The sequence below is a fragment of the Echinops telfairi genome, unplaced genomic scaffold (genome assembly GCF_000313985.2).
Source record: "Echinops telfairi isolate 266 unplaced genomic scaffold, ASM31398v2 ScPeMD7_443;HRSCAF=831, whole genome shotgun sequence".
Taxonomy (NCBI): Eukaryota; Metazoa; Chordata; class Mammalia; order Afrosoricida; family Tenrecidae; genus Echinops; species Echinops telfairi.
The window spans coordinates 30370700-30395286 of record NW_022104341.1 but is presented as its reverse complement, the minus strand read 5'-3'; the positions used below and the strand labels follow the sequence as shown (position 1 = coordinate 30395286).

Here is a 24587-nt window from a genome sequence, read left to right as displayed (position 1 = left end):
CCCACAGGTTGAGAACCGCTGATTTATAGGATTTTCTTTTTGTTGTTGTTATTGTTATTTTTTGTTTTGTTTTCTTTTGCTGTCTTTTTTTTGGGGTGCTTATTATTGTCTCTTTATAGATAAGATAGGCGGGATAAACAACCCCAAGGAGAAAACAATGGGACGGACAGTTCCAGGGGGACACAGGAGAGGGGCAGGCGGGGGGAAAGGAAGGGGGTTGTCAACAAACCCATGGAGAAGGGAATAGCAAATGATCTAAAATCGATGGTGAGGAGGGCGTAGGATGCCTGCTGGGGCTCGATCAAGGGCAATGTAACTGAGAGGAATTACTGAAACCTGAATGAAGGCCGAACATGATAATGGTACAAGAGAAAAGTAAAAAGAAATAAAGGAAAGAACTAGGAGGCAAAGGACATTTATAGAGGTCTAAATATAGGCATGTACATATGTAAATATATTCATATATAACGATAGGGAAATAGATCTATATACATATATTTATATGTTAAGTTTTAGGTATCAAATGGACACTGGGCCTTGACTCAAGTACTCCCTCAACACAAGAACACTTTGTTCTATTAACCTGGCATTCTGTGATGCTCACTTTCCCGACATGATCGCTGAAGACAAAGTGGGTGCATAAGCAAATGTTGTGAAGAAAACTGATGGTGCCTGTCTATCAAAAGATACCTGTCTGGGGTCTTAAAGGCTTGAAGATAAACATGTAGCTGAGAAACAGCAAAGCCCACAAGGAAAAAGTACAACAGCCTGTGTGATCCTGAGATGTTGATGGGATCAGGTATCAGGCATCAAAGACCCAGAAAAAAAAAGCATATCAATGTGAATGAGGGGAAGTGTGGAGTGGAGACCCAGAGCCCATCTGTAGACAATTAATTGGACATCCCCTTATAGAGGGTCACAAGGAAGAGATGAGCCAGTCACGGTACTGATGAAACATACAACTTTCTTCTAGTTCTTTAATGCTTCCTGCCCACCCCCAAATCATGACTCCAATTCTACCTTACAAATCTGGCTAGATCAGAGCATGTACACAGGCTCAGATAAGCGCCCAAAACACCAGGAATCCAGGACAGATAAACCCCTCAGGACCAATAAGAGTAGTGATACCAGGTGGGTAAGGGGAAGATTGGAGGAGAAAGGGGGAACTGATCACAATGATCTACACATAACCCTCTCCCAGGGGGATGGACAACAAAAAAATCTGGGTGATGGGAGACAGTGGTTGGTGTAAGACATGAAAAAGAATAATAATTTATAAATTATCAAGGATTCATGAGGGAGGGAGGTGGGGGAGAGGGAAAATGAGCTGATAGCGAAGGTCCAATTAGAAAGAAAATGTTTTGAAAATGATGATGACAACATATGTACAAATGTGCTTGACACAATGTATGTATTTATGGATTGTGATAAGAGCTGTATGAGCCCCCAATAAAATGATTTTAAAAATAGTGATTAATTTGATAATTTAATTTTCAATTCAAGTGTGAGTTGAATATCTTTTTTTTAATGAGAATACTGTGCATGCTTATTGAAGGAAAGAACATAAACTATAGACCATCAGGCATTTTTGTGGGTAATTACTCTTGATCATTTTCATAATTGAAAAAACTAACTTTGCTACAGAAATGACCAAGTTAGTTACCTGTATTCCTTTCCTGGGTTGCTCCAAGTACTTTTTCTTCAGCTCTTGGGTCTTGTGAAGGAGGAGACGATATCCCCCTGGTTTAGAGTAAATGCCCTGCTTCACTTCTTCTTCTAGGCAGCTGAAAATATCCTGAAGTAAAGCTGAGCAGCGATCCGAAGATGCTCGCAGATTCTGTTTGCAGTAGTCATCCCTCCTTTTCTCTAGCTGTTCCTGTAATGTGAAAACAGGGGTTGAGGGGAATTGCAGGAGAAGATGTTAGAATTTTAGGAACTATTTATCCACAATGTCGATTACCTGTAGACACGGCCTATAGACACTGATTGGGATATTGAGTCTACTGAAATTGCTTTCTATTGGAGGTGATGGTCAAAGTGCAGAGTGCTAGTTTATGCCATAATTTAGCAGTGCATTTCTCCTTTCCAAATTGTGCCAAAGATCTCACCAGAACAAAATGTGGTAAAATTCAATCCTGCTCACAATAAATAAGACTACAATTCTTTTACTTTTACCTCTAATACCAAATCTGTCTTACATCAGTGAACATATGCTTTGATTAGAAGTTCTGGTTGAAATTTAAATATGTTCAATTAAACTAAGGGGAAGATTAATACATGTATACCTCACTTAGTGACTGTTTTGTTAGCCAACATTTCCCATTTATGACAGTAAGAAAAAATTTACTACCCAACCCTTTTGCTCATTAATGACTTAGGTCTGAGTGTAATAGAAGGTGATGTGTGAGGGGAGAGCAATGTTAGCAATGATGGTGAAGGTCATGGGTCAACTCTCCTGGGTCTGGAGTCTCAGTGGTTTGCAGTAGTGAAATGATGCAAATTTACAGTTAAGTAATGATGCTGTCATCTGCAATTTTGCATAATTTTTTATATCAAACTCAGGTTTGGAACCTAATCATGTCAATAAGTAAGGAGCAAGTATAGTCCATTCTTGGTGCTTTGAGTCTATAATAATACAATTTGTCCTCCTTTTACATGTTGGTTTCCAAAATGTTTTGGGCAAATTCTATTATCCCATAATCTCATTTTTTCCCACAAACTTTTTGAAGGTCCTTGTAATTAAAAAGATGTGGTTGTCAATATTTTAAAGTCGAGTAAGACTGGTCCATTTCATTTTTTAGTATTTCATCATAAAAAACTCATTTTACATAAGTGAGAGAAATTACCGCTAATTTCTTTTGAAATAAGTGGTCTATATCTTTGAATGAACTCTTGATGAAGAGTTGAATGGCTTCTTTCTCAACGACTCTGTGCAGGTCCAGCAGCTCCTTGAGGGTTTCTGTGGGCAGCTGCACCTTCCGGCCCATCTGCTCATCATAGTGGGCAATAGCCATTTGCACTGCAGCCGAGTTCTCTATCTGGGCCAAAGCCAGGATTGCATTCTCCATACAGGGCAGGTCCCCACTGCTGATGGCATTGACATAGGTCAGCACGAGGTTCTCCAGACCTACAAATTAAAAACAAATGGCGATATTCACTGTAGGTGGTGGGAAGACACATCTGTATGCTGCGTAATTCTGAGCATGTCTGTTAACAGCACTATAACACTCTACCAATAGCACCAGCATTACCTAGAAATTTGTTAGAAATACAGACTCTCAGGCACCCCCAGCCCTAGTGATCAGAACCTGGCCTTCGACCAAATCCCTTAGTTATATGTGGACACCAACAGTAGGAGCTCTGGTGCCATATAGGTTGCTCCTTGGGCAGCTACTGAAACATCAGCAGATCAAAACTACCAGCCACTATGCAGTAAGAAGCTGAGGCATTCTACTCCCATAACGATTTACAGTCTCAGACCCTCACGGGGCAGTTCTACCCTGTTCTATGGGGTTGTCATGAGTCATAATCTACTTGAGGGCAGTGAGTTTGGTTTGGGTTTTGAGTTCTATATAAGACAGGTGTGTATTTATTTAATGTTAATATCCATTTTACTATCAAATACCATTAGGACAAAAGCTCTGCTATGTATGTCTATATTATCAGTCCTGACATATGATCAGTGTTTGTCGTTTACCACCTACTGTATTGACTTGATCAGTTTTTCTGACTTCATCCATGTCAAGCTCTCGAACGTCTTGCTCTGGTTTCTCTATCCTTTTCTCTCCAAGACATATGACTAGCAAGACCTATTCGAGCTACTGGTATCAAGTGGAAGTTAAGACCACAGTAGCAATGCACTTTACAGTCCTGTAAGCTGAGATTCTTACTCTGCACTCACTGCCCTGGAGTCTCTTTAGACCTGGTGGGCATTACTTCTTCCCAATATATGCTTTACAATGAGCAGAACAGTCGAGCACTCACGAGGTCCATTGACTTTGAGGTCTCCTGAGAGAGTCTTGATCTTAGAATGGCTGAAGATGAAGGAACAGAAGACTGCAACTTGTTGCACAAAGTCAGGATCCAAGCAATCATCATGCAGTGCCTCGAGCTGGCCAAGCTTCTTCCGATGAACGGGTCGATCGAAAATAAAGCATTTCTTCCTGGGGAAGAACTTCCGGATACAGAGTCGGGGCAGGTTATAATTTTTATCTTTTTGACTATTACCTGAAAGAAGATTTACAATGTTTTTCTTAATTCAATTGGCCAATTTTTCAAAGGACCAAAACATAAATATGCTTTTTACTTTGTAGCTTAATGGTCTCTTTCAAAACATTTCCACTCTGTTTTTTGTAGCGTGAAAACAGCCATAGACAATGTATATAAAACATGCTCATGATTGTGTTAAAGTATTTTTTTTTTTATTTACAAAGACAGTTGGCCGACTGGGATCGGTCTGTGTGGGCTACAGTTTTCCAGCCCCTGAACTACTATGTAATTCACACTTTACTGTAATCAGTTGCCTTCTCAAATGATCTCTTCTTCATTTTATTTGGCTAACTACAGTTTTACAAACCCTAACTACAGAAATAAACTCAGTATAATCATAGCAAAGGCAAGGTGGAAGAAAAATTTTTTTCTTTGAACAGAAAATTTGTTTTACTAATTAATTATCACATGGTATAATTAAAATTTGTATTTTTTAGTTCATCTATTTAGCAAGCATTAATTCTTAGGAATAACCAGTTTGAGATGGCAACACCCACTCAAAAATAACAATTTATAGTGTATTTTACTCCCCATTCTCTGCTCCTGAGTCTCCTTTACCTGGGCTTAACTTCAGGGAATTCTCCAAGTATTGGTCTGCTGTGATGGGTTGTCCATTGACTTCCAAATCCAGGGAGAAATCTCTCAGCGTCCACACAAAGTCTGGAAAGAAGCTCACAAAGTCAGCCGAGTCCTCCACCTCGCTTACAGCAGAAGAATTTGCCCTGATTCGTTCTGTCAGCTCTGTCACATAGCTGAATAACTTAATTAAGGAACAGTCACACAAGTAATAGGGTGCTTCATCCTATACTAGTTTTATATATTCCACATCTTTGATACTATCTTTTCGGTCTTAACTCATGTCAATGTAGCTGTAGGTACTCGAGCTCTTTCCCCAGCACTTGATTCAAAATCACATAGCTTGTTTATGAACACCAGTGTCCCCTCTGGCTTTGGGGCCGTCCTTGAGCACAAAAGGATACTGCAGTTGGTCCATGGCCTGCTGGTTGATGGTTCCCATGCTGTTGTATACAAAGGTGCTGCTCAGGAGGACCGCCAGGGCAAAGATCCAGGCATCATTCTGGTTGTCTCCCTGCACATCAGAACACAGGTTAGAAATATGAAGGCCTTCAAAAAGTGTGTGGAGAAATGGAATGAAGGGCTATTGGATTTTTCCCCATGAACTTTTGGAATCCATTTTACACGCTCTATTTTCATAGCACATTCTTGATTCGCAGTGGGAAAGTGTGCTCGTTTAATAGGAACGATGTGAGACTAGTGACCCACAACCACTGTCTCTAGTGTTGAGCGGATTCTGACTCCCAGTGACCCTATAGGTTTCCTAGCCTGTAAACCTTTATGAGTGCAAAGAGCCTCGCTCTCTCCCTCACAAAGGTGAGTTCAAACTATTGATCTTTCAGTTAGCAGTTCAAGCTATACCTACCACACCACCAAGACTTCTTAAAGGGAAGTCATTATTACATATACATGATTCTTGGTTGTGGACTTTTTCCAGTTTTGTCCTTCGTATTTCGGGTTTTCACTGATTCATAGGTTATCACTAACCAAGCTCTCTTATGAGCATTGTCAGATAACTGCAAAGTAAATACTCAAATGTTATCGCATATTCTTGAATAAAATTTAGGTTTTTAAAATTTTAAGAAGTCCTAAATAACATTTAATTTTGCTATCTCTTTATCACAGTGAAATTTCCTTTTACAAGGGGGCTTCAAAAATTCCTTGAAAAATGGAATGGAAAGATAATAGAAATTTTCCATGAATTTTTGAAACCCCTTTGAATAAGAGTAATGCTATTTCTATTTATTTTATTGAATACTTATTTTGCACCTGACATTTTGAACTAATTATTTTTATTAAATATTCAAAACACCACATGAGGTAGGTCACATATTTATTATATCCATGTTGCAAATCAAAAAGCTGAGACTCAAAGAAGTCAAATAATTTGCTAAGGCAACTGTGTTAATGACAGAGTTAAAGTCCAACACAATGGCATGTCTTTTGGGTTAATCCTCAAATAATAACAAATTGAAAAAAATCAAGCGACAAACATAGATCCAGGAACAGGCTTTGGGCTCACAAGAAATCTCAGCTCTAACTTAAGAACAATTCGTTTTTTACATCCTGGCCTGTTCGATAATTGTCTCCAGGAAGGGAACACAGAGGAGATGGAGCTACAGCAAAATGTGGTGAAGAAATTAGATGGTGCCCATACATCAATAAAATAATGTCTGGGGTCTTCTAGGCTTGTCTCTGAACAAGCAGCCATCTAAGTGAGATGTCAACTAAGTCCACATGGAAGAAGCACACCATCACCAGCCACTGAAGGATTGTGAACCATGTAATCCAAAGTTGAAAAGAAGGATGAGTATCAGAGCTCGAAGTCTGAGAATCTGGTTTGCAGAAGGCTATTGATGAGAGTGGGAGCCCAAGATTCATAGGAAATAAGCCTCCGGGGAACTCCCTCCATCCGCAACTGAGGGATGGGAGGAAAGTGGCTACAAAACGGAGTGCAATGGAGAGTTGGGTACCGAAGGTCAAAGGCATAAATCTTACTTGAACAGTTAAAGCTTGTCAGCAGATTCCCCTTATGATGCATGCTGGAACTGATCTGGCTCCCAAAATTCGATGTATTTTGAGGCTGTATTGTTTAGCTTGGTTTTTGATTGTGCATATTAAGGGATACCTCATAAGTGTTATGTCACTGGGGTCACCTTCTTGAGGTTGTGATATATGTTTTTTCATTTTGGGGCATATGAAAACTAGGATCAATGAACCTATAGAGTCAGCAAGTGGAATAAAGTTTTTGATTTGGAAGGGGGCACAGAGGTGGGGGCAGGGGAAAGAGGTGATGACATCAAGGGGTCCAAATAGAAAAAGAATGTTTGAAAACTGAATGTGGTAGCAAATGTACAATTCTGCTGGATGTGATTGAACTATGGAATGATTTAATATATATATTAATCCCAATCAATAAAAAACCCCAAATTTGAAGCTTAATAACACAAATCTTTGAGTACATTTCTAGGTAGGATAAGATTCAGGGCATTAATTTTATTTCTATTTGTTTTATACAAATGAGTTAACTAACTTATCTCACAACCTATAGTTAATGAATAGAATATTGTCTCCTGATTATCATGCTCTTCTGGTAGAATTCTGGCTTATGATCTGCCCCACCCCCTGTCTCTGGTTGCTAAACTTGGCTTCATAACATGTAAAAAGAAACAAAAAGAAATACTGTGGTTAAGTGGAAACAGAAAACCTACATAGCGTAGAAGATATTCAGAGATGAGGATCTTAATATGACGTTGAAACTCTTTTCCTTACCTTCTCGACATCTCCCAGCCCCTCGGTATCGAGGAGAACTAAGGTTTGGGTTGGCTTCAAGGGGTGGGGCACGCACCACATCCAGATGCCCTTGGTGTGAGACTGCACCGTGGAGCCCAGAGAGAAGCCTGCCGTGAGAGATTAAGGGTAGAGAGTTAATAACAAATTTTGGAACGTGCCTTAAGAGGTTAAGTACCCAAAGTCACAACAGTAACAGAAACAACAAACCAGTATTCTTAATTACAACCAGAGAATTTGGGAAATTGGAATATCCAATACTGATTGACAACCTTTTTTGAGTGTTTGTTGTACTATGCTGACTTGCATGTTTCTGTGATGCTGGAAGCTCTGCCACAGGTATTTTAAATACCAGCAAGGACCCCCTGGTGGATAGGTTCACCACAGTCTCCAGACTAAGCCACACGAGGAAGAAGGAAGAGCCTGTCCACTTCTGAAAAATTGGCCACTGAAAATCTGAATAACAACATCACATTGTCTGATCTAGTGGCAGAAGAGGAGCCTCTTACGTTGGAAGGCAGACAGGATGTGACTGTGGAAGAGTTGCCCCTCCAAGGACTGGAGTAAAGCTTAAAGACATGGAGTAAAGCTTTGGGGACCTTCATTTGCTGATATGTCACAATTCAAAGGAGATGAAACAGCCACAGACATCCATTAATAATCAGAACATAGAATGTACAAATTATGAATCTGGGAAAATTGGAAGTTCTTTAAAAGGGAAATGGAATTCTTAAAAACCGGTATCTTAGACATTATTGAATGGAAATGAACTGGAAGGAATATTAAATATGCCATTGTGGTGGAATAGGATTACTTTACATGACTTTTCTGTCTATAGTTGTAGCTCTAACCAAGTGATTGGGTGGGAGCATCAAAAAATGTGTACAGTATCCTAATAAGGGTCAGTATTCTAAATTAGTCAGTTTTGCATGCCTCTGGGCATACTCCGATCCATTGCATCAGCAGGACAGATAATGTCATCACCAGCAGGAAGAAGTATTCCAAGGAAGTATGCCTTGGATCCCTGCATAGAGAAGCAGTGGCAGCAGCATGAGCCTCCCAGCCTATGAGATGAACAAAGCTGAATGACTTTGGGCAGGCACTGGTTTGCAGAATGGGATGCCCTTTGGGCATTTATCAGCACTGAAAGATCTTTGTGACACTTGCCCAGTACGGCAGAGGTGAAGGGTTCAGGTAAAGCAGAGGCTGAGGACCACATAGAGGTGTGCCTGCCACCACGAGTGAGGAAACACATTGCAGATTAAAGAACGGCATCCTAACATTCCTGACCCTGACTTCTAACCTATTACCTTCTCAAATAAGCCCCATGGTTGTTGGTATTGTCTGTGAGTTCTGGGTGGCTACTTCAGCAGAGATTAGAGTGCCAAGAGGGACGGTTGGTGTGAGAATAGGCTCAAGAAAGTTGGAGGGTGGAGGCATGTCTGACCTCTTTCTCAGAGGAATCATTCTGGGGCAGTGTGGAGTTGGATCCTCCTCCCTTCTGTGCCCAGAGGAGGTCAGTCATAACTCCCACACCTTTTCCTCAACTATGGGCTACTAGAAGAATGAGTAAATCTCTTTTAGAAGCCATTACAGCCAGAATGCTCCTTACGAATGAGAATGGCAAGACTTTGTCCAATGCACTTTAGAAATGGCACCAGGAGGAACCGAACCCTGAAGAAGGACATCATATTTGGTAAAAGGTCAGTGAAAATGAAGGCTTTCTTTCCCCCCTCCCCCATTTTATTTGTTTATTATTCAAAAAGGCTTCATTTGTATTTATTTAGCTTTCTGACTCTGTGCTTGTGCCATCCCCAGCTTCACCATGATGTTCTGCTCCTCAGTAAGGAAAGCATGCTCGAGCCTCTCTCGGGCAGATTTAACACACAGGGAACCACCAGAGGCCCTGCTGACATGTTTGTTTGCTTCAGACAACCTCATGAGAACTTTAGGTTCACAGTGCTGACCCCTCGAAGTCAGGCCTGAGCACGTGCCATGTGCATATTTTAGTGCTTTACCAACCTTCTTCATATAAAGGAAACAATTCTATTACCAGGGGTTGGGGACAGCCTAGTTTTGTTAGACGTTGCATTGTAGGACAGTGTGCGCTGGTAGGTCAGATGCTGAACAATTTCGAATGCCTGCCTCTACACAGCATCCCCGGAGGAGCAAAGAGGATTTTCCATGAGATGGCGTGACACAGTACCTGCTACAATGGGCTCAAACATAGACCTAATTGGGAAGATGACACAGAAGTGGGTAACGTTACCATCGTAAGATGGCTATGAGTCAGAAATGACTTGATCGTAGCACATCTAGGGACAGTTTATTCTATTCAAAGATCAATGGAAGCTTGTTGCAACTCCATGGAATATATTAGTGAATGTTTTATTCTGCTAACTAGATGATTTCATTTACATAAAAGTAAAGGAACATTTAAACTTCATGTGAAAATGTTAACATTTATATTCTACTTCTCTGCTTGGTTCAAGAATCCATTGCAATGGTCACACAGAACTTATCCTGGGTTTAAAGTAAAATGAGACAAGACCATCATGAAGCCAAATATTTCATCTCTCCAGAATAGTATGAAGATAATGGTCTTAATTGTGACTGTGAAGTTAGGTTTTTTAATATTCGCCTCGTCTCAATACTTTCACTTCTCATGTCACCATATTTGCTGCTGAATAGTATGAGTAGACAGAAGAAACTGCAGAGCTTTGCTGGGCCACTTACCCTTTTTCTTCCCAGCCAGCTTGTTCATCAGGTAGGATTTGCCTGTGCGGTAGAGCCCCACGATGGCCACCACCACCACAGGCTGCTTAATGGCAGCCAGGATCTTCAAAGCTTCCTGGTTAACCTTGAGGTTTTTATTAACGTTCTCAATGAGGCACACTGGGCTTGGCATGTGAGTCTCTGAGGCCATCTCCACGAATGTTACCTTATCTTCAAGGAAAGAGGTGAGACAAATGGAAATTTCTAGTCTCTAGTTAGATCAAGATTTCACAGCATATTGGATTTACCAGGTGGAGTCATAAAGTTTCCTAGAATGGGCAAAACTTTTGTTCATAGCAGCAAGAGAGATGTATCATTTTACAAAATCATCTAAGTATTACAAAAGTAGTCTATTGATAAAAATGATGATAAGATGATAATTTATCAATATTCAATGACTCTCTTGATCAAAATTTTCCATCTAATATTTTGCTGATAATTTTCCCTTTGATATTCATTTACTAATTCCACAAAATTTACTAGACACTAAATGGAAAATAGTATACACTGCAGGGATATATACATGCTGGCTATGTGTAAGAAAATCAAGATTTATCCATTAATTCTTAATTGAACAAAGAATTATTTTCTATTTAGATTCTGTTTATACTAACTGATAAATCTTTTTTATTACAGTGAACTAGTAATTTGATTATGAAAAAATAATAAGCTCACAAACAATACCTATGTTCACATGTAATGTACTTAGTGGTTGTGGTAGTGACATAATCTCATGTCAACTTGAGGGTATTAAGAGTGAAGAGGTGGAGGCTAACCTGTCAATCAGGTCACAGCCTGATGATCCTTCCTTGTGGTCATGGCCTTCTCAAGAGGATTCTGAGAACTTCCTCTCATTCTCCCTGGTGATTGGACCAGCGTGTTGCTGCTTGAGCTAGTTCTTGGCCTCAACCATGTGCTGCACTGTCTGTGGGCTGAGCCAACTCATGGATCGTGTTGCCTTGCTGTGCATCACTAGAGCTCCTTTGTGATCTGCTTTGCCTCGCTGATGGTGGATCATGTCACCTTCTATACATCAATAAAGATTGAAACCCCTGTGGGGGCCTGCTTTACTATGTTCCCTCACTACTGAGTGTTGCTGCCCCACCATGCTGTCTGCTGCCTATTGGCTGACTCTGCCTGTTTTGCTGAGGGGAGACGCCTCTGTCTGCTTCCTTGACCTTGGACTGGCAGGCCGAGTGAATTGAAGATACTGAAGGTTCTGAAGATACTGAACTGAGCCCTCTGTACTGCTGTGTGGACTAATATTCTTTCTTGCCATATCTATCTATCTATCTATATCTATATACACATGTAATCATAAGTGTCCTGGTTTTGTTTTGCTAGAGTGCCCTGCCTAATACAGTGGTACAGGTTAATTAATAGAACCTCTCACTGAACTCTGCCATATCAGTATTGTTTTAATTTTTATCTTTGACCCAGAGTCCCTGAACCAAGGCTCTCTTATCTTGTCCTACAGGCTAGTATATTGGTTTCTAATTTTTGTTGTGCAATGGAATCCTATATCCAACTCAGGCTGACTTTTAAAATTTTGACTCTTACTCCATTTTAAAAAAATTAATTATTTTTAATGCTTTGATCCAATGCCTCAATGTATCTCTAGATCAATTTTTCATTACCTCCAATGTTTGGTAATCTAGTACTTGCTTTAACATACAATTTTGCTTATTTTATACTAAGATTCTATGTTCAGATGAGACATAATGCTTAGTGATATGAAAGATGGTCTTGAAGCATTCTCTCATGAGCAATGTCTCCTTTATTCTCTGAATTTCCTTTTTGAAGGCTACTTGCATATAATAGTAAATATTTAAAATATTTGAAGACTATTTGTATATACTAGTAAATAGTAAAAAAAACAAAATCAAACCTATAAGATCTTCCTGTACTGATTTTGCTTTTGTATATTTAACTTCTGAGTCAACCTCTGAACTTGAATTGACCACAATTAAAATCATGTTAGTTTAGAACTCGTTTATTCTTAAGTTTCCGGATTTTTTTCTCATCCTACAATAAGAAAACAATTCTGAGAATTCTGCTCTGGTCAAGATGGAGTAACAAGTACTGGATTCATCCTTCTGCAGGAAACAACCCAAAGATAGACAATATATCGAATAATAATCTTCAAGACACTAGGTATTGGGTAATAAACTAGATACAGTAAAATAAGTTGGATTGATCATCTGAGAGATTTTTCCTAGGCCTGGTGTGCACAGTGGAGGACTGTGTGCAGCCCTGATGATTTGTTGATCCTGAAATCGAAAGGGACCAAGACAGCTGGAAGTTACAGGAGAGAGCGTCAGAAAGGAGAACAGTACACAATAAAGAACTCTGGAGATTATCAAAGATCCCCTGAGCATCAGCTGAATGTAGACCAGTTCATAGTTAGGAAGAACCCGTCAGAATTGGTGAAATAAATGACTAGTGAACTTAGCATTTCAAAACGAAGTGCAAAGAAAAGAGACTCTAGACAAATAGTTTTTCATTTTTTATAGAACAATTTCCAATAGTCCAATATTTATGCATTGGGTTACTGACCACAAGGTTTAGTAACTTGAACCCACCAGGTGCTCTGCTTACGAAAGATGAGGCTTTCTGTTCCCATAAACATTTACAGCCTCCGATATGCACAGGGAAGGCGGGTGGCATGTGAAAGTTCATCTAAAATCCAGGAACACCAAGAAACGCCCTGGGTTACCAGAAGCTGTAAGAGACACATGACCTGGTTTCCATGTTGATTTGGCCTTCCGGTCTCCAGAACTGTGAGAAAAGAATGTTTGTTTCTGTAAGCTACCCAGTTTGTGGTATTTTGATAAGGCAGCTTTAAGGAAATAATGAGTCCATAAAAAACCTAAATGATAATTTCTTCAACCTCAAAATGTAGAACTTCTGACCTTCAAAAGATAGTCATGTGTTTTTTTTCAAAGTAATTTTATCCAGTATATATAAAGAACTCTCATAAAGACAGTAAAAGATGTACATAGCTATGTGTCCGATGAAGATACAAGGATTGAAAATAAGCATTAGTTAAATAAGGAAATGCAAATGCTTTTCTCAATGGCCCGCTTTCTTTGGGAGGCAGAATAGGGGACGAAGGAGAGCGCCTCACATGAAGGGATGATGGACAAGGCCGTTCCTGCCAAGAGCTTCAGGGCAGCGTATCCAGACCACCAAACAAGGATACTGCCTTTCAACCCAAACAGACCCAAACCAAGACCACTGCCACGGAGTGATTTCCACTCACAGTGACCTCTCAGTTATGCACAAAGTATATTCCTTAAATGGGCAGCCTTTCAGTAAAGTAGTGGATAGAAGGGTTTAAGGAATGGGCAGGTCAAAAGAAACTACTATTCTCAAGAAACACATCTACTTTCAAAGAAACTACAGGCAGATGATTAAAAGTGTGCTGTTTTCATGAATCTTCCTCAGCTTTTCATATCAAGTTCAGCTTTCTCTTTCTTTAACAGTGAGCTTACATTTGATTTTCTCTCTCTCTCTCTTGAAAATAGTGCCCTTTATAGTCTTAGATGTTATCAGAACAGTAAGGAACAAGTTTCAACAGAGACAGCAGTCATTTAATAGTGTCACTAGTCAGCACAGGCAGTGTCAAGACAAGAAAAGACAATCCTGAGCATTTCACATTGGAGACCTGCTGGTGCCGGATTCAGTACAGAGCACAGCAGGGAGTCAGTCCTCAGGGACACAACCTGGGGAGGCCAGGGCGCCGGGGAACTACTGTCACATTAGTTAGTGCAGCTCTTGTTGGTGCCGGTCCCTTATAAACCCTTCCCACCCTGCCCCACTGCTATTGTAAGCTCTATCCTGGACCAGAGATCCTTTAGAGCTGGAACAAACCCTGCTTGGTGAGAAAAATAGTAAATGTTCTTACCTTCTTTTCCCCTTGAACTTAGGTGGAGTGGTTTTGCGATTTCTTGTCTCTCACTCAATCTTGGGACTTTTATCTCACTCCTCTAACCTCGAGGGGTGCTCTGGGCGTTCTACTGTGACCGGCACTGCCACCGAACCAGAGGAGAGTGAAACTGAAAGCACTGAGTGCAAGTCAGGCAGTGTCTCAACAAGCAGACAAAGAATTACAGGAAGCAGTGCTAGTGGGAGGGTACATGTTTTCCACAGATTTTTTTTTTTAACTGGAAGTGATCTCAGAGACATGTATTGGGGGTGGGAGCCGGGGAGGGGGGGAAGAGTGCCTATTGTATCACTAGAATATCATGAAATATACTACAGATTTGGGCATCACTTTGGGGAAGATCAAAAGAAAGAAATCAAAGTCCCCCACACTTAAAATCTTTCTCCCTTGAAGTGGCTGGTGGGTTCAATCCATGGACCTTGTGGTTAGCAGATCAGGGCATATGCCACCAGGCCTCCTCATAAAAAACCTTTATAAAACAAAATTATAAAAATCAGAAGCTATGGTTCTTGACATATCCTCCACACAGGTCTGTACACTTCTGATGGAGATGTTGACATCTTGCTACCCCTTCCCATCAGAATTCTGGACACTGATTAGTATCACATTAAGAAGAGAGTTTTCAAGTATTCTCTCAATGCAAGAACACTTTGTTCTATTTAACTGGCATTCCATGATGCTCACCTTCCCAACATGATCGCTGAAGACAAAGGGGGTGCATAAGCAAATGTGGTGAAGAAAACTGATGCTGCCCAGCTATCAAAAGATATAGCACCTGGTATCTTAAAGGCTTGAAGATAAACAAGCAGCCATCTAGCTGAGAAGCAACAAAGCCCACGTGGAAGAAGCATACCAGCCTGTGTGATCACGAGGTGTCAATAGGATCAGGTATCAAATATAAAAAATCTTATCATTGTGAATGATGGGGAGTGTGGAGTGGGGACCCAAAGCCCATCTGTAGGCAACTGGACATGCCTTACAGAAGGGTCACAGGGAGGAGATGAGCCAGTCAGGGTGCAGTATAGCACCGATGAAACCTACAACTTTCCTCTCGTTCATCAGTTTTCAACCTGTGGGTTGCAACCCCTTTGGGGGTCGAACAACCCTTTCACAGGGGTCACCAGATTCATAACAGTAGTAAAATTACAGCTATGAAGTAGCAATGAAAATAATTTTGTGGTTGGGGGGGTCACCACAACATGAGGAACTCTATTAAAGGGTCATGGCATTAGGAAGGCTCCCTGCCCCCCACTCCCCGCCACTATCATGATTCCAATTCTACCTCAAAAATCTTGCTAGACCAGAGGATGTACACTGGTCAGATAAGAGCTGGAAACACAGGGAATCTAGGATAGATAAACCCCTCAGGACCAATAATGAGAGTAGTGATATCAGGAGGGGAAGAGAAAGGTGGGGGAGAAAGGGGGAATTGATCACAATGATCTACATATAACCCCGTCTCTGAGGGACAGAAAACAGAAAAGTGGGTGAAGGGAGACATCAGACAGTGTAAGACATGAAAAAACTCATAATAATTTATACATTTTCAAGGGTCTGGAGGGAAGGTGGGTGGGGGAAGGAAGGGGGAAATGAGCAGCTGATACCAAGGGCTCAAGTAGAAAGCAAATGTTTTGAGTCTGATGATGGCAACAAATGTAAAAATGTGCTTGACACAATGGATGGATGTATGGGTCATGATAAGAGTTGTATGAACTTCCAATAAAATGATTTAAAAAAAAAAGAACATAGTTGAAAGCAGATTCCAAATCCCAGGCAAGCCCAGGGAGGGGATATTTTGTCCGAGAGAGCTAGCCTGCATGTGATTTACTAATGATTTACTAAAGGAACCCTGGTGGCGGAGTGGTTATGTTTTTGGGTTGCTAACTACACATTCAGCAGCTCGAAACCATTAGCTGTTCCTCGGGAGAATGATGAGACTTTCTACTCCCATAACGAGCTACAGTCTCAGAAACCACAGGGGCAATTCTGCACTGTCCGATAGGGCTGATATGCGTCAGAACCAACTCTGTAGCAGCAAGTGAAGGAGCCCTGCTAACATAGTGGATAAAGCTTTGGACTGCTAATTGCAAGGTCTGCCTTTTGATGAATTATTCTGCTCCCATAAAGATTAACAGCCTCAAACACCCGGAGGGGTCGCTTTGCTGTGTCCTACAGCCTTGCTGTGAGTCAGAGTGGAATCAAGGGCAGCGAGCTTAGCCATCACACATTATCTAGTTTTCGTTGAAACTGGGGCTTCTGGTAATGATGACTCAGAGACCACATGGGCACGAATCCTAACAGAACCACCAAGTAGCCAAGTGCACGGAGAGTCAGAACCAATCCTTAAGTTTCTAAATCTGCAAGTATGCACATATCCCAGTGAGGGTCCCCCTCCCCACTTCTGCAATCCTGCCTGCAGCCATGAAAAACTGTGCCTACTATCAGCTATGATCCTGTGATTGTGTTGTTCTATACTGGATTTATGAAAACTATGGCTGTCGATAGGTGGGAATCCACTGGATTCGCGCTGATAAGTTCCCTTCTCTGGTTTCCCTCATCTAGGATGATTTAGCTTTGTATTTTCTCTGTCTTATCTAAGGCTGAATAAAAGAGTTTTAAGTAAAAGAGAGAGAGAGTGTGTGTTTTGGCATCTTTAAAGGATTCAGATAAGGTTTCTTTGAGAAACAGAGATCATCAGAGATCTCCTTTGAACTTTGGGGGGAAAAAAATCCAAAGTGGTAAATCAGGGCTGGAGGGTGAAAGGAGTGAGCTTTCCTAATGAAATTCTTAAAGGACAGCTCTTGCTGCTGTTGTAAATGGGTGAGATTAACCCCACCACGATATTTGTGTTAGACAGGGTTCTCTAGAGAGATAAAACCAAATTGCTGATAATTTAATATATTTATTTATAAAGATAATTAGATATATAACAAGAAATGAACTGTTAAATCATATACAGATAAATATATAATACGAGAAACAGTTAAATTATAAAGCACTACAAATGGCTCAATTCAACTCACTCCTGTGAGAGACTTGTGAGAGGCTAGCAGTCCTTCAAGTCCAGTCTGCTGCCAGATCTTCCTCTATTTATAGAGAGAGCTAGGCTATGTCAGCACAGCAGCCAATCAGAAGGCAGGTCACCAACTGCCAGCCAGGTCATCAACTGCCAGTCCCCAGCTCCAGCGATGTCTTAAAGGGACCTCAACTTACAGCGACACAGTCCACAGGCTAGGCATCCCACAGCTAGTGTAGCCTTTAAATTGAGGCACAAGACAAGCAAGGCAGCCGCACACTGGTCCGATGATCAAAGAGCGAGAGACAAGAAAGGCAAGACTCACCAAGCCATTTATCTCTCTGCCCTTCAGTTAATCCCACTTGTGTTTATCGGCCAGGCTGACACAATAAACTATCTCAGTATTAATAAGTAAAGCCTTGATGAGAGCACCATAGAACTTCCTTGCAAGACATTGAGCCACCTCAAAGAAACAAGCACAAGAAACTCCATTTTAGAGAAGAAATAAAGTGTAACATCGGGGCCCAAATCAACAGCTGATCCAAGGAGCCACCACAAAAATGTGGGGAACCCTGATCAGACTGGGCTGAGACCTGACCGATGCCCAAAAGCCAGCCAAGTCACCTAAAGCATGGAGAAACTCGATGAGACTTGACTGGGACAGTGCCTACATCAAAGAGCCAGCCAAGCTGTCCATTTAAACCTGGGTAGAGACACTGACTTTCAGAGAGCTAGGCACCAAGGAGACATCAACTCCTGCTCTCTCCCACTCTACCCAGGGTGAGCACACCGATGAGGCAATGCTGATTGGGACTATGGTGCTAGTATGAAATGCGTGAAGAGTGCTGTTATTGTGCCCTTATGCTCATAGTTGTTTGCCCTTAGTAGTTTGAGTAATATTTTAGATTGTTTGATGTGTGTTTGCAGTGAATAAACCGAGCATTCGAAAATGCCTAAGAGCGTTAAGTAATTATTGATCGTGCCGCTCATGACAAGCCTGTAGTAAACAGCTGGGCCCAAAGTAGGCTGGTGTCTGGAAACCTCTCGATTCAGAACAGAAATTCCAAACTTTGCAGTTCAACACAGGGGCTGGCTCAAGGGATGGGCTATTCTAGCTGTTATCTTCTTAGGTTGGCAGCATAATGGGATTGGGGGAAACAGCACAGCAGCAGGTGCTAATTCAAGTTCTTACAAGATAGTGTACCTTTCTTGCTAATTGAGCAGGCGGGGTTTGGAGACATCTCAGAAGAGTCAAGGTCTTGTTGGGAGAGCTGGGAGAAGAAAGAGAAGGGGGCTCACTGGTGGCTGGGGTGAAAGGCAGTTTGAAACAAGATGGAGTTCCTCATGTTAAGCTAGGTGACTATACTCTGCTAGGAATGAACAGGTACATTGTGGTGATGGAAAAATAAATTCCCTGGCAATACTTTCCTGGCCTTTTGCCCCATCAATTCAATTTTCAGCTTTCTAAAACTTCTTTCTAATAGGTAAGTCCCTGGAGCATCCTGTGTTTTGGAGAAAATCTGTCAAGATTACCTCATTGCAATCGTAATCATAAAATACAGTCACCATGACCTTCTGAGCCGAACTTTCTGCCTTGACTTGCAAGGGCCCAGCAGATGCTCTTGGAAGCTACTGCTTTGATTGGAGTAAAAAGCAATTTTTTAATGACTCAAATGAAATAAATTTTTTTAAACTGACACTCAAATGAGTCTAAGACAAGAGTATTACTTAGAGAACTGTGGCTCTCGGTGGATAAGCATGTTTTGTGTGGAATTAATCTGTACATATACAAAATGAACTACAACTCTAGTAATCATACTTTTTGATGTACCCTCCAGTTTTTAGCCTCAAGTGTTCCCTGGTGAAAGCTTAATTGTTCTCTAGGAAGGTCAATCCCCAATGCATCAGTTCAGGTAGGTTCTCTAGAGAAGCAGACTCAGGGGCTCTTGTATGTGTTTGTATATATATAGAGATTTATAGCAAGAATAAGCTCACCAGCTGTAGAAGTGGGTAAGTTCAACAACAGACCAATGTTTCTGTTCAGACTCAAGCAGTCACATGCAGTGATACAGAGTATAGGAAGACCATAGGCTGCTGGGTGCAGTCTCCAAGATCCACGGTCGGCAGAAGCATGGCATGGCTCTGCCAATTACCAAGGCCAGAGGCAGAGAGAGGGGGAGGTTCCAGAGTCCCCCCTATGAGAAGGCAACACCCCCAAGGAGGCACCATCAGGCTATGACCTGACAGGTTGAATACCACCTCTATACATCTTCAAGTTCACATGAAATAAGTATCTAACAGCATAGCGCCCTTATGGATAACCTTGGCTCTCTGACCTCAAATTGGCTTCTTGATACGTTTTCCATATATTCCTTTTGAACAGGAAGCTATAACATAATTACAAGGATGAATAGGAATAAAATAAAAGACCATATAAAGTGTTGACTACAGAGTGTTTGCTTCGTAGCAAAACTTAGTGGCTGTACATTTGGAATCTCATATAGGCACCTTAAGCCTGTGTTCTGTAAGATGGGCAATACTTAAGTTTATCTGGTGGATTTGTGTTGCAGCTAAGTGTAAGTAATATATGTTATTGTATTTCTTGGCTATCATCAGAAAATAAGAGGAGAGAAAAGTGGAAGGAAGGAAAGAAAAGAATGAAAAAGTAGGAGGAGGAGAACTGCAGAATGGGAGGAAACATTTAAAAAACCCATGATGTTACCAGCCATACACTTCTAGGTGTTATGTTTTCTTTCTCCATTTGGAAGAGAAAAGGAGGTGAAGGAGCTAACAGAAAAGAGAAAGAGCCTCAGGACAGTGGATGATGAATGAAGCTAGTGTGCAGCCTAGGAATTCTGGGGAGGAATTTCCAGAAGCCAGATTACATTACAGGAGGGCAGGGAGAGGTCAGAGTAAGCAAACCTGTTTCCTTTACTGGTAGAATGCTTACAGGGGAAGTCTTCCAATAAAGTAGAGAGACAGAGTCTACTTGGATGGATTTACGTAGTGGGTGGGTACAGAGAAATTGGTCCTAGTGGGTCTGGACTATAGAAAGAAAACACTTCCTAATACAGTACAAACATGTAACTACAAAGCATGCTATTTTAATTTACCTTATAACATAAGTTTAGATTTTTTAACAATATTTAACTGAGTCACTGCACTGTTTGCACTGCATCTAATTTTCTGCCTCCCCACCCCCTCCCCCTTAAAAACAATGCTTTTGGAAATTTCTTAGATGCAAGCAGAATGGAAAGAGCAAGTAGCTCCAGTTGAAATGGTGATTTAGTCAACACAGACCATATCAAAAGGAGAACGACAATCCTAACTTATTTCAAACTCTGGTCCTCATCACTCTGTTACAGTCTGGTTGGACACAGAACACAGGAGGTGGGACACCTGCCACCTGGGAGGTCAAGGCTTCATTAGAACTGTTACCCCCCCATCAGGCTGAGTGCAGCCTGTCTTCCAGTGGGTTATTGTTAAGAAAATTGGCCCTTAAGAATGCCTTCTCACCTTATCCCAACTTTATTGTAGACTCTGCGTTCGGGAACAGAGATCCTTTAGAGCTGGAAAGGATGTTGTTTCGTGGGAAAGTGGTAAGAATACTTATTTTTCTCTTGCTTCTCTGTCTCTCTCTGGATTTTTGGATTTTTATTTCCCTTCTCCAGCATCCTTGGCCTGTAGAAATAGTTAGAAGCGGTAGTCACAGAAATGGAACTAAGCTAATCAGAAGCTGAAAGCCCCAAGTGCAAGGAAATCTCAAGGAACTGTGCTAGTGGGGGGTAGGGTGAGGTGGGGTGGACAGGGATTTCACAGAATTTTGCAACTAAAAGCTTCAAGTTTCAGTTTTGGAAGAGACCATTTGCTGTGGAAAACCTATTTTCAGTTGATCATTTGAATATAATGGTATTTATTTCAGGAATAGGGGCCAGTTTGTGAGCTCTAAGATGAGGAAGCCCTGTAATAATTTTTAGGGCCAATTTACTAAAACAAGCTGTTTCCTGAAACTGGTGTCCACCAGTGCAGTGTAAGGCCAATCCAGTCACACAGAGTGAAGAGATATAAAAAAGTTTAATCATTTATTCGTAAGTAGGAAATAGAGTTTCATCACTCTCTAAGTATCCAATAAACACAGTTTATATGTGTTTTCTAAAACCTAACAGTCCTACTTACACATTCCATTTCCAAGGGCAGAGATGTTTTGATCTATGAGAGGAACAAAAAATTTTCATTTAAGTAGCCTTAATTGCATAACCACGTCTAACGGAAGTGCTACTGTAGGCATAAGCTTTATATTTAGCCCAGGGGAGGAGACACCAGTTTCAGGAAAGTCCAATTATTCTTCAAGGCAGAACTCATTTGGAATGTTGTCTGTCAGAATCTAGTGTCCTGGGGATTTTGTTCTAATACGTTTTATACATCGAGTAACCGGTGTATAAATGTGTTAGGCTGGGTTTTTTTGAAAAGCAGATCCAGTGACACTCGAGGGGCCATCCTCCAAACCAACCAACCAACTCGGAATTGTTTCTTCAGAGCTACATTTTAAAATTTCCTTACAAACATCGAGAGTCTGCTCATTTCTTTCATAAATATACAGACATTGGCTCACCTGTACTTTTTCTTATAAGAACAGAATGTCTATTGTCAATTTGGGACAAATAAAGCCCTTTTTACTGAACAAACGTCAGACTGAAAGTGAAACCAGGGATGATCTCTTAATTTCTTGGAAATGTTCGAGATGCTGAGAAAACAAGTTTCTTTCTTTTCAAGTACAATGTGATGTAAGCAGTTTTTTGGTTGCTTTTATTTCAGATGACTTCAAAGGGTCTTCTCACCAGAGACAGAGGAGGCTGTCTGATCCTGTCGGGCGTGGTGATCTGAGAAGCTTTGTGAAGCAGTTCTACTCTGCACTGTAGAGTTCCTGTAAATTGGAATTGGCTTCATGGCATTGTATTTGCTTTTGATTTGCTATAGCTTAACACATTAGTATTAAAAGCCATTATATTAGAAGATGTGGTTCAGAGGTTTAAGCACTGGGCTCCTTACTGAAAGGTCTTCTGTTCTAAACTACCAGTTGCCTTAAGTAATAAAGATGATGTAGTCTCCTTCCTTAAAGACTTACAGCTTTGGAAATTCTATAGGTCAGTTCTACTTTGTGCTATAGTACTACGAAGACTATGGATAGAAGAAACATCCAGAATAACTCGGCTGCACCAAAGCTTCCTACATCCTCTCCAACTCCAGGTGTCATTCTGTCAAGCCTTCACTAAATTGGAGAGAAATGTGTCCATTAACTCCTGATTGAACAGTGCAGGTCTATCTAACTGGGTCATTATTCAGAATAGAGCTTCATGCCCTTGAGCTTTCAAACCCAAGAGATTTGAGTAACACAAAGAGATTTTTTAAGACTATGGAATTTAACTAAATAAAAGTGCCATACCTTCAGTTTCTCAAAGCTGAAAACAGGTAGCTGTTCTAGTGCTCTCCCTTCTCTTGAACAATGACTAGATGTTCTGAGACTGGTCCATGAAGTGTATTGACATTGATCCACCCAATAGCTGTAAAAATCTTCGAATGATCAGAACTTGGACTGTGCCAAGTATGAATTTAGGAAAATTGGAACTGGTAAAAAATAAAATGGAATGCATAAAGATCGATAACCTAGGATTTAGTGAGCTGAAATTGGCCAGTTTGAATCAGAAAATCATATGATTTACGATGCCATGAATAACACAATAAAGAGGAAGAATACAATAAAGAGGAATGGTGTGGCACTCATTGTCAGAGAACATTGCAAAATTCATGATGAAGTACAGTGCTGTCTGTGATAAGATTATGTCTATCTACTTGCAAGAAAATCCAAGCAATACAACTATAATTCATATTTTGCAACAACCTCAAAAGCTAGTGATGAAGAAATTGAAGATTCTACCAATGGCTTCAGTTAGAAATTGATCAAACATGCAATCAAGATCCATTGATATTTATTGGTGATTGGAATGTAAAAGTTGGAAGGAAGAGTAGCTGAAAATATGAATTTGGGGATACAAATGAAGCTGGAGATCACATGATAGAACTTTGCAAAATCAACAACTTGTTCATAGCAAATATCTTTTTTCAACCACACAAAATTTGACTGTACACATGGACTTCCCTAGATGAATTACATAGAAATCAAATTGACTAAAATTGTGGAAGACAGGATGGAGAAGTTCAATATCACCAGCTAAAACTTGGCAGTGGCTGATTGTAGAAAAGACCATCAGTTGCTTATATGTAAGTTCTGAATAAAGCTGAGGAAAATGAAAACAAGTCAACAAGAACCAAAATATGAACTTGAGTCTATCCCATCTGAATTTTAAGAACATCTTAAGAACAGATTTGAAGCATTGAACACTAATGACAGAAGACCCCATGATCATCATTCGTGAAGAAAGCAAAGGTCATTAAAAAGACAGGAAAGACTTTAGAAAAGATCAAATAGATGTCAAAAGTGACTCTGAAAATGGCTCTTAATCATAAAGTAGCAAAGCCAAATGGAGGAAATGATGAAGTCAAAGAGCTGAATAGAATTTCAAAGGGTAGTTCAAGAAGACCAAGGAAAAAAATGTAATGAAATATACAAAGACCTTGAATTAGAAAACCAAAAGGGAGTAATATGCTCAGCATATGTGAAACTGAAAGACGTGGGGGGAAAAAATCAAGCTTTGAATTGCAATCTTGAAAGATTCTATGGTGAAATGCTGAATGATAGAGGAAGGATCAAGAGAAGATAGGAAGAATACTGTACCCAAAAGAAGTCGTTGATATTCCACATCTCAGGAGGCAGCATATGAGCAAGAACCAGTGGTGCTGCAGGAAGAAGTTCAAACTGCACTGGATGCATCAGCCCAAAACAAGGCTCCAGGAACTGACGGAATGCTCACTGAAGTGATTCAGCAAGCTGAAGAAGTACTGGAAGCACTCATTTGTCTATGCCAGGAAATTCGGAAGACAGGCACTTGGCCAGCTGACAGGAAGAGATCCATATTTGTGCCCATTCCAGAAAAAGGTGACCAGAGTACTTAAACCATAGAAAACGATCACAGGCATAACATACAAGTAAAATTTTGCTTAAGATATCCAACAGTGGTTGTAGCAGTACATTGACAGGGAACTGCCAGAAGTTCAGGCTGGATTCAGAAGAGAACATCGAACGAGAGATATCAATGC

At 40.7% G+C, this 24587-nt stretch overlaps 1 protein-coding gene across 1 annotated transcript in view; it reads right to left on the bottom strand.

The window, feature by feature from the left end:
• Positions 1–14478, bottom strand: part of GBP1 (guanylate binding protein 1) — a 22423-nt gene extending 7945 nt beyond the window's left edge. The window contains exons 1-8 of the mRNA XM_004699274.2: positions 14318–14478; positions 10372–10581; positions 7618–7745; positions 5250–5359; positions 4828–5021; positions 3985–4227; positions 2847–3127; positions 1664–1876 (exon numbers count right to left, since the gene is read on the bottom strand). Coding sequence (XP_004699331.1) covers positions 1664–1876; positions 2847–3127; positions 3985–4227; positions 4828–5021; positions 5250–5359; positions 7618–7745; positions 10372–10561 — 1359 coding nt within the window. The 5' untranslated portion in view covers positions 10562–10581; positions 14318–14478. The remainder of the gene's footprint in view (positions 1–1663; positions 1877–2846; positions 3128–3984; positions 4228–4827; positions 5022–5249; positions 5360–7617; positions 7746–10371; positions 10582–14317) is intronic.
• Positions 14479–24587: the final 10109 nt, after the last annotated feature.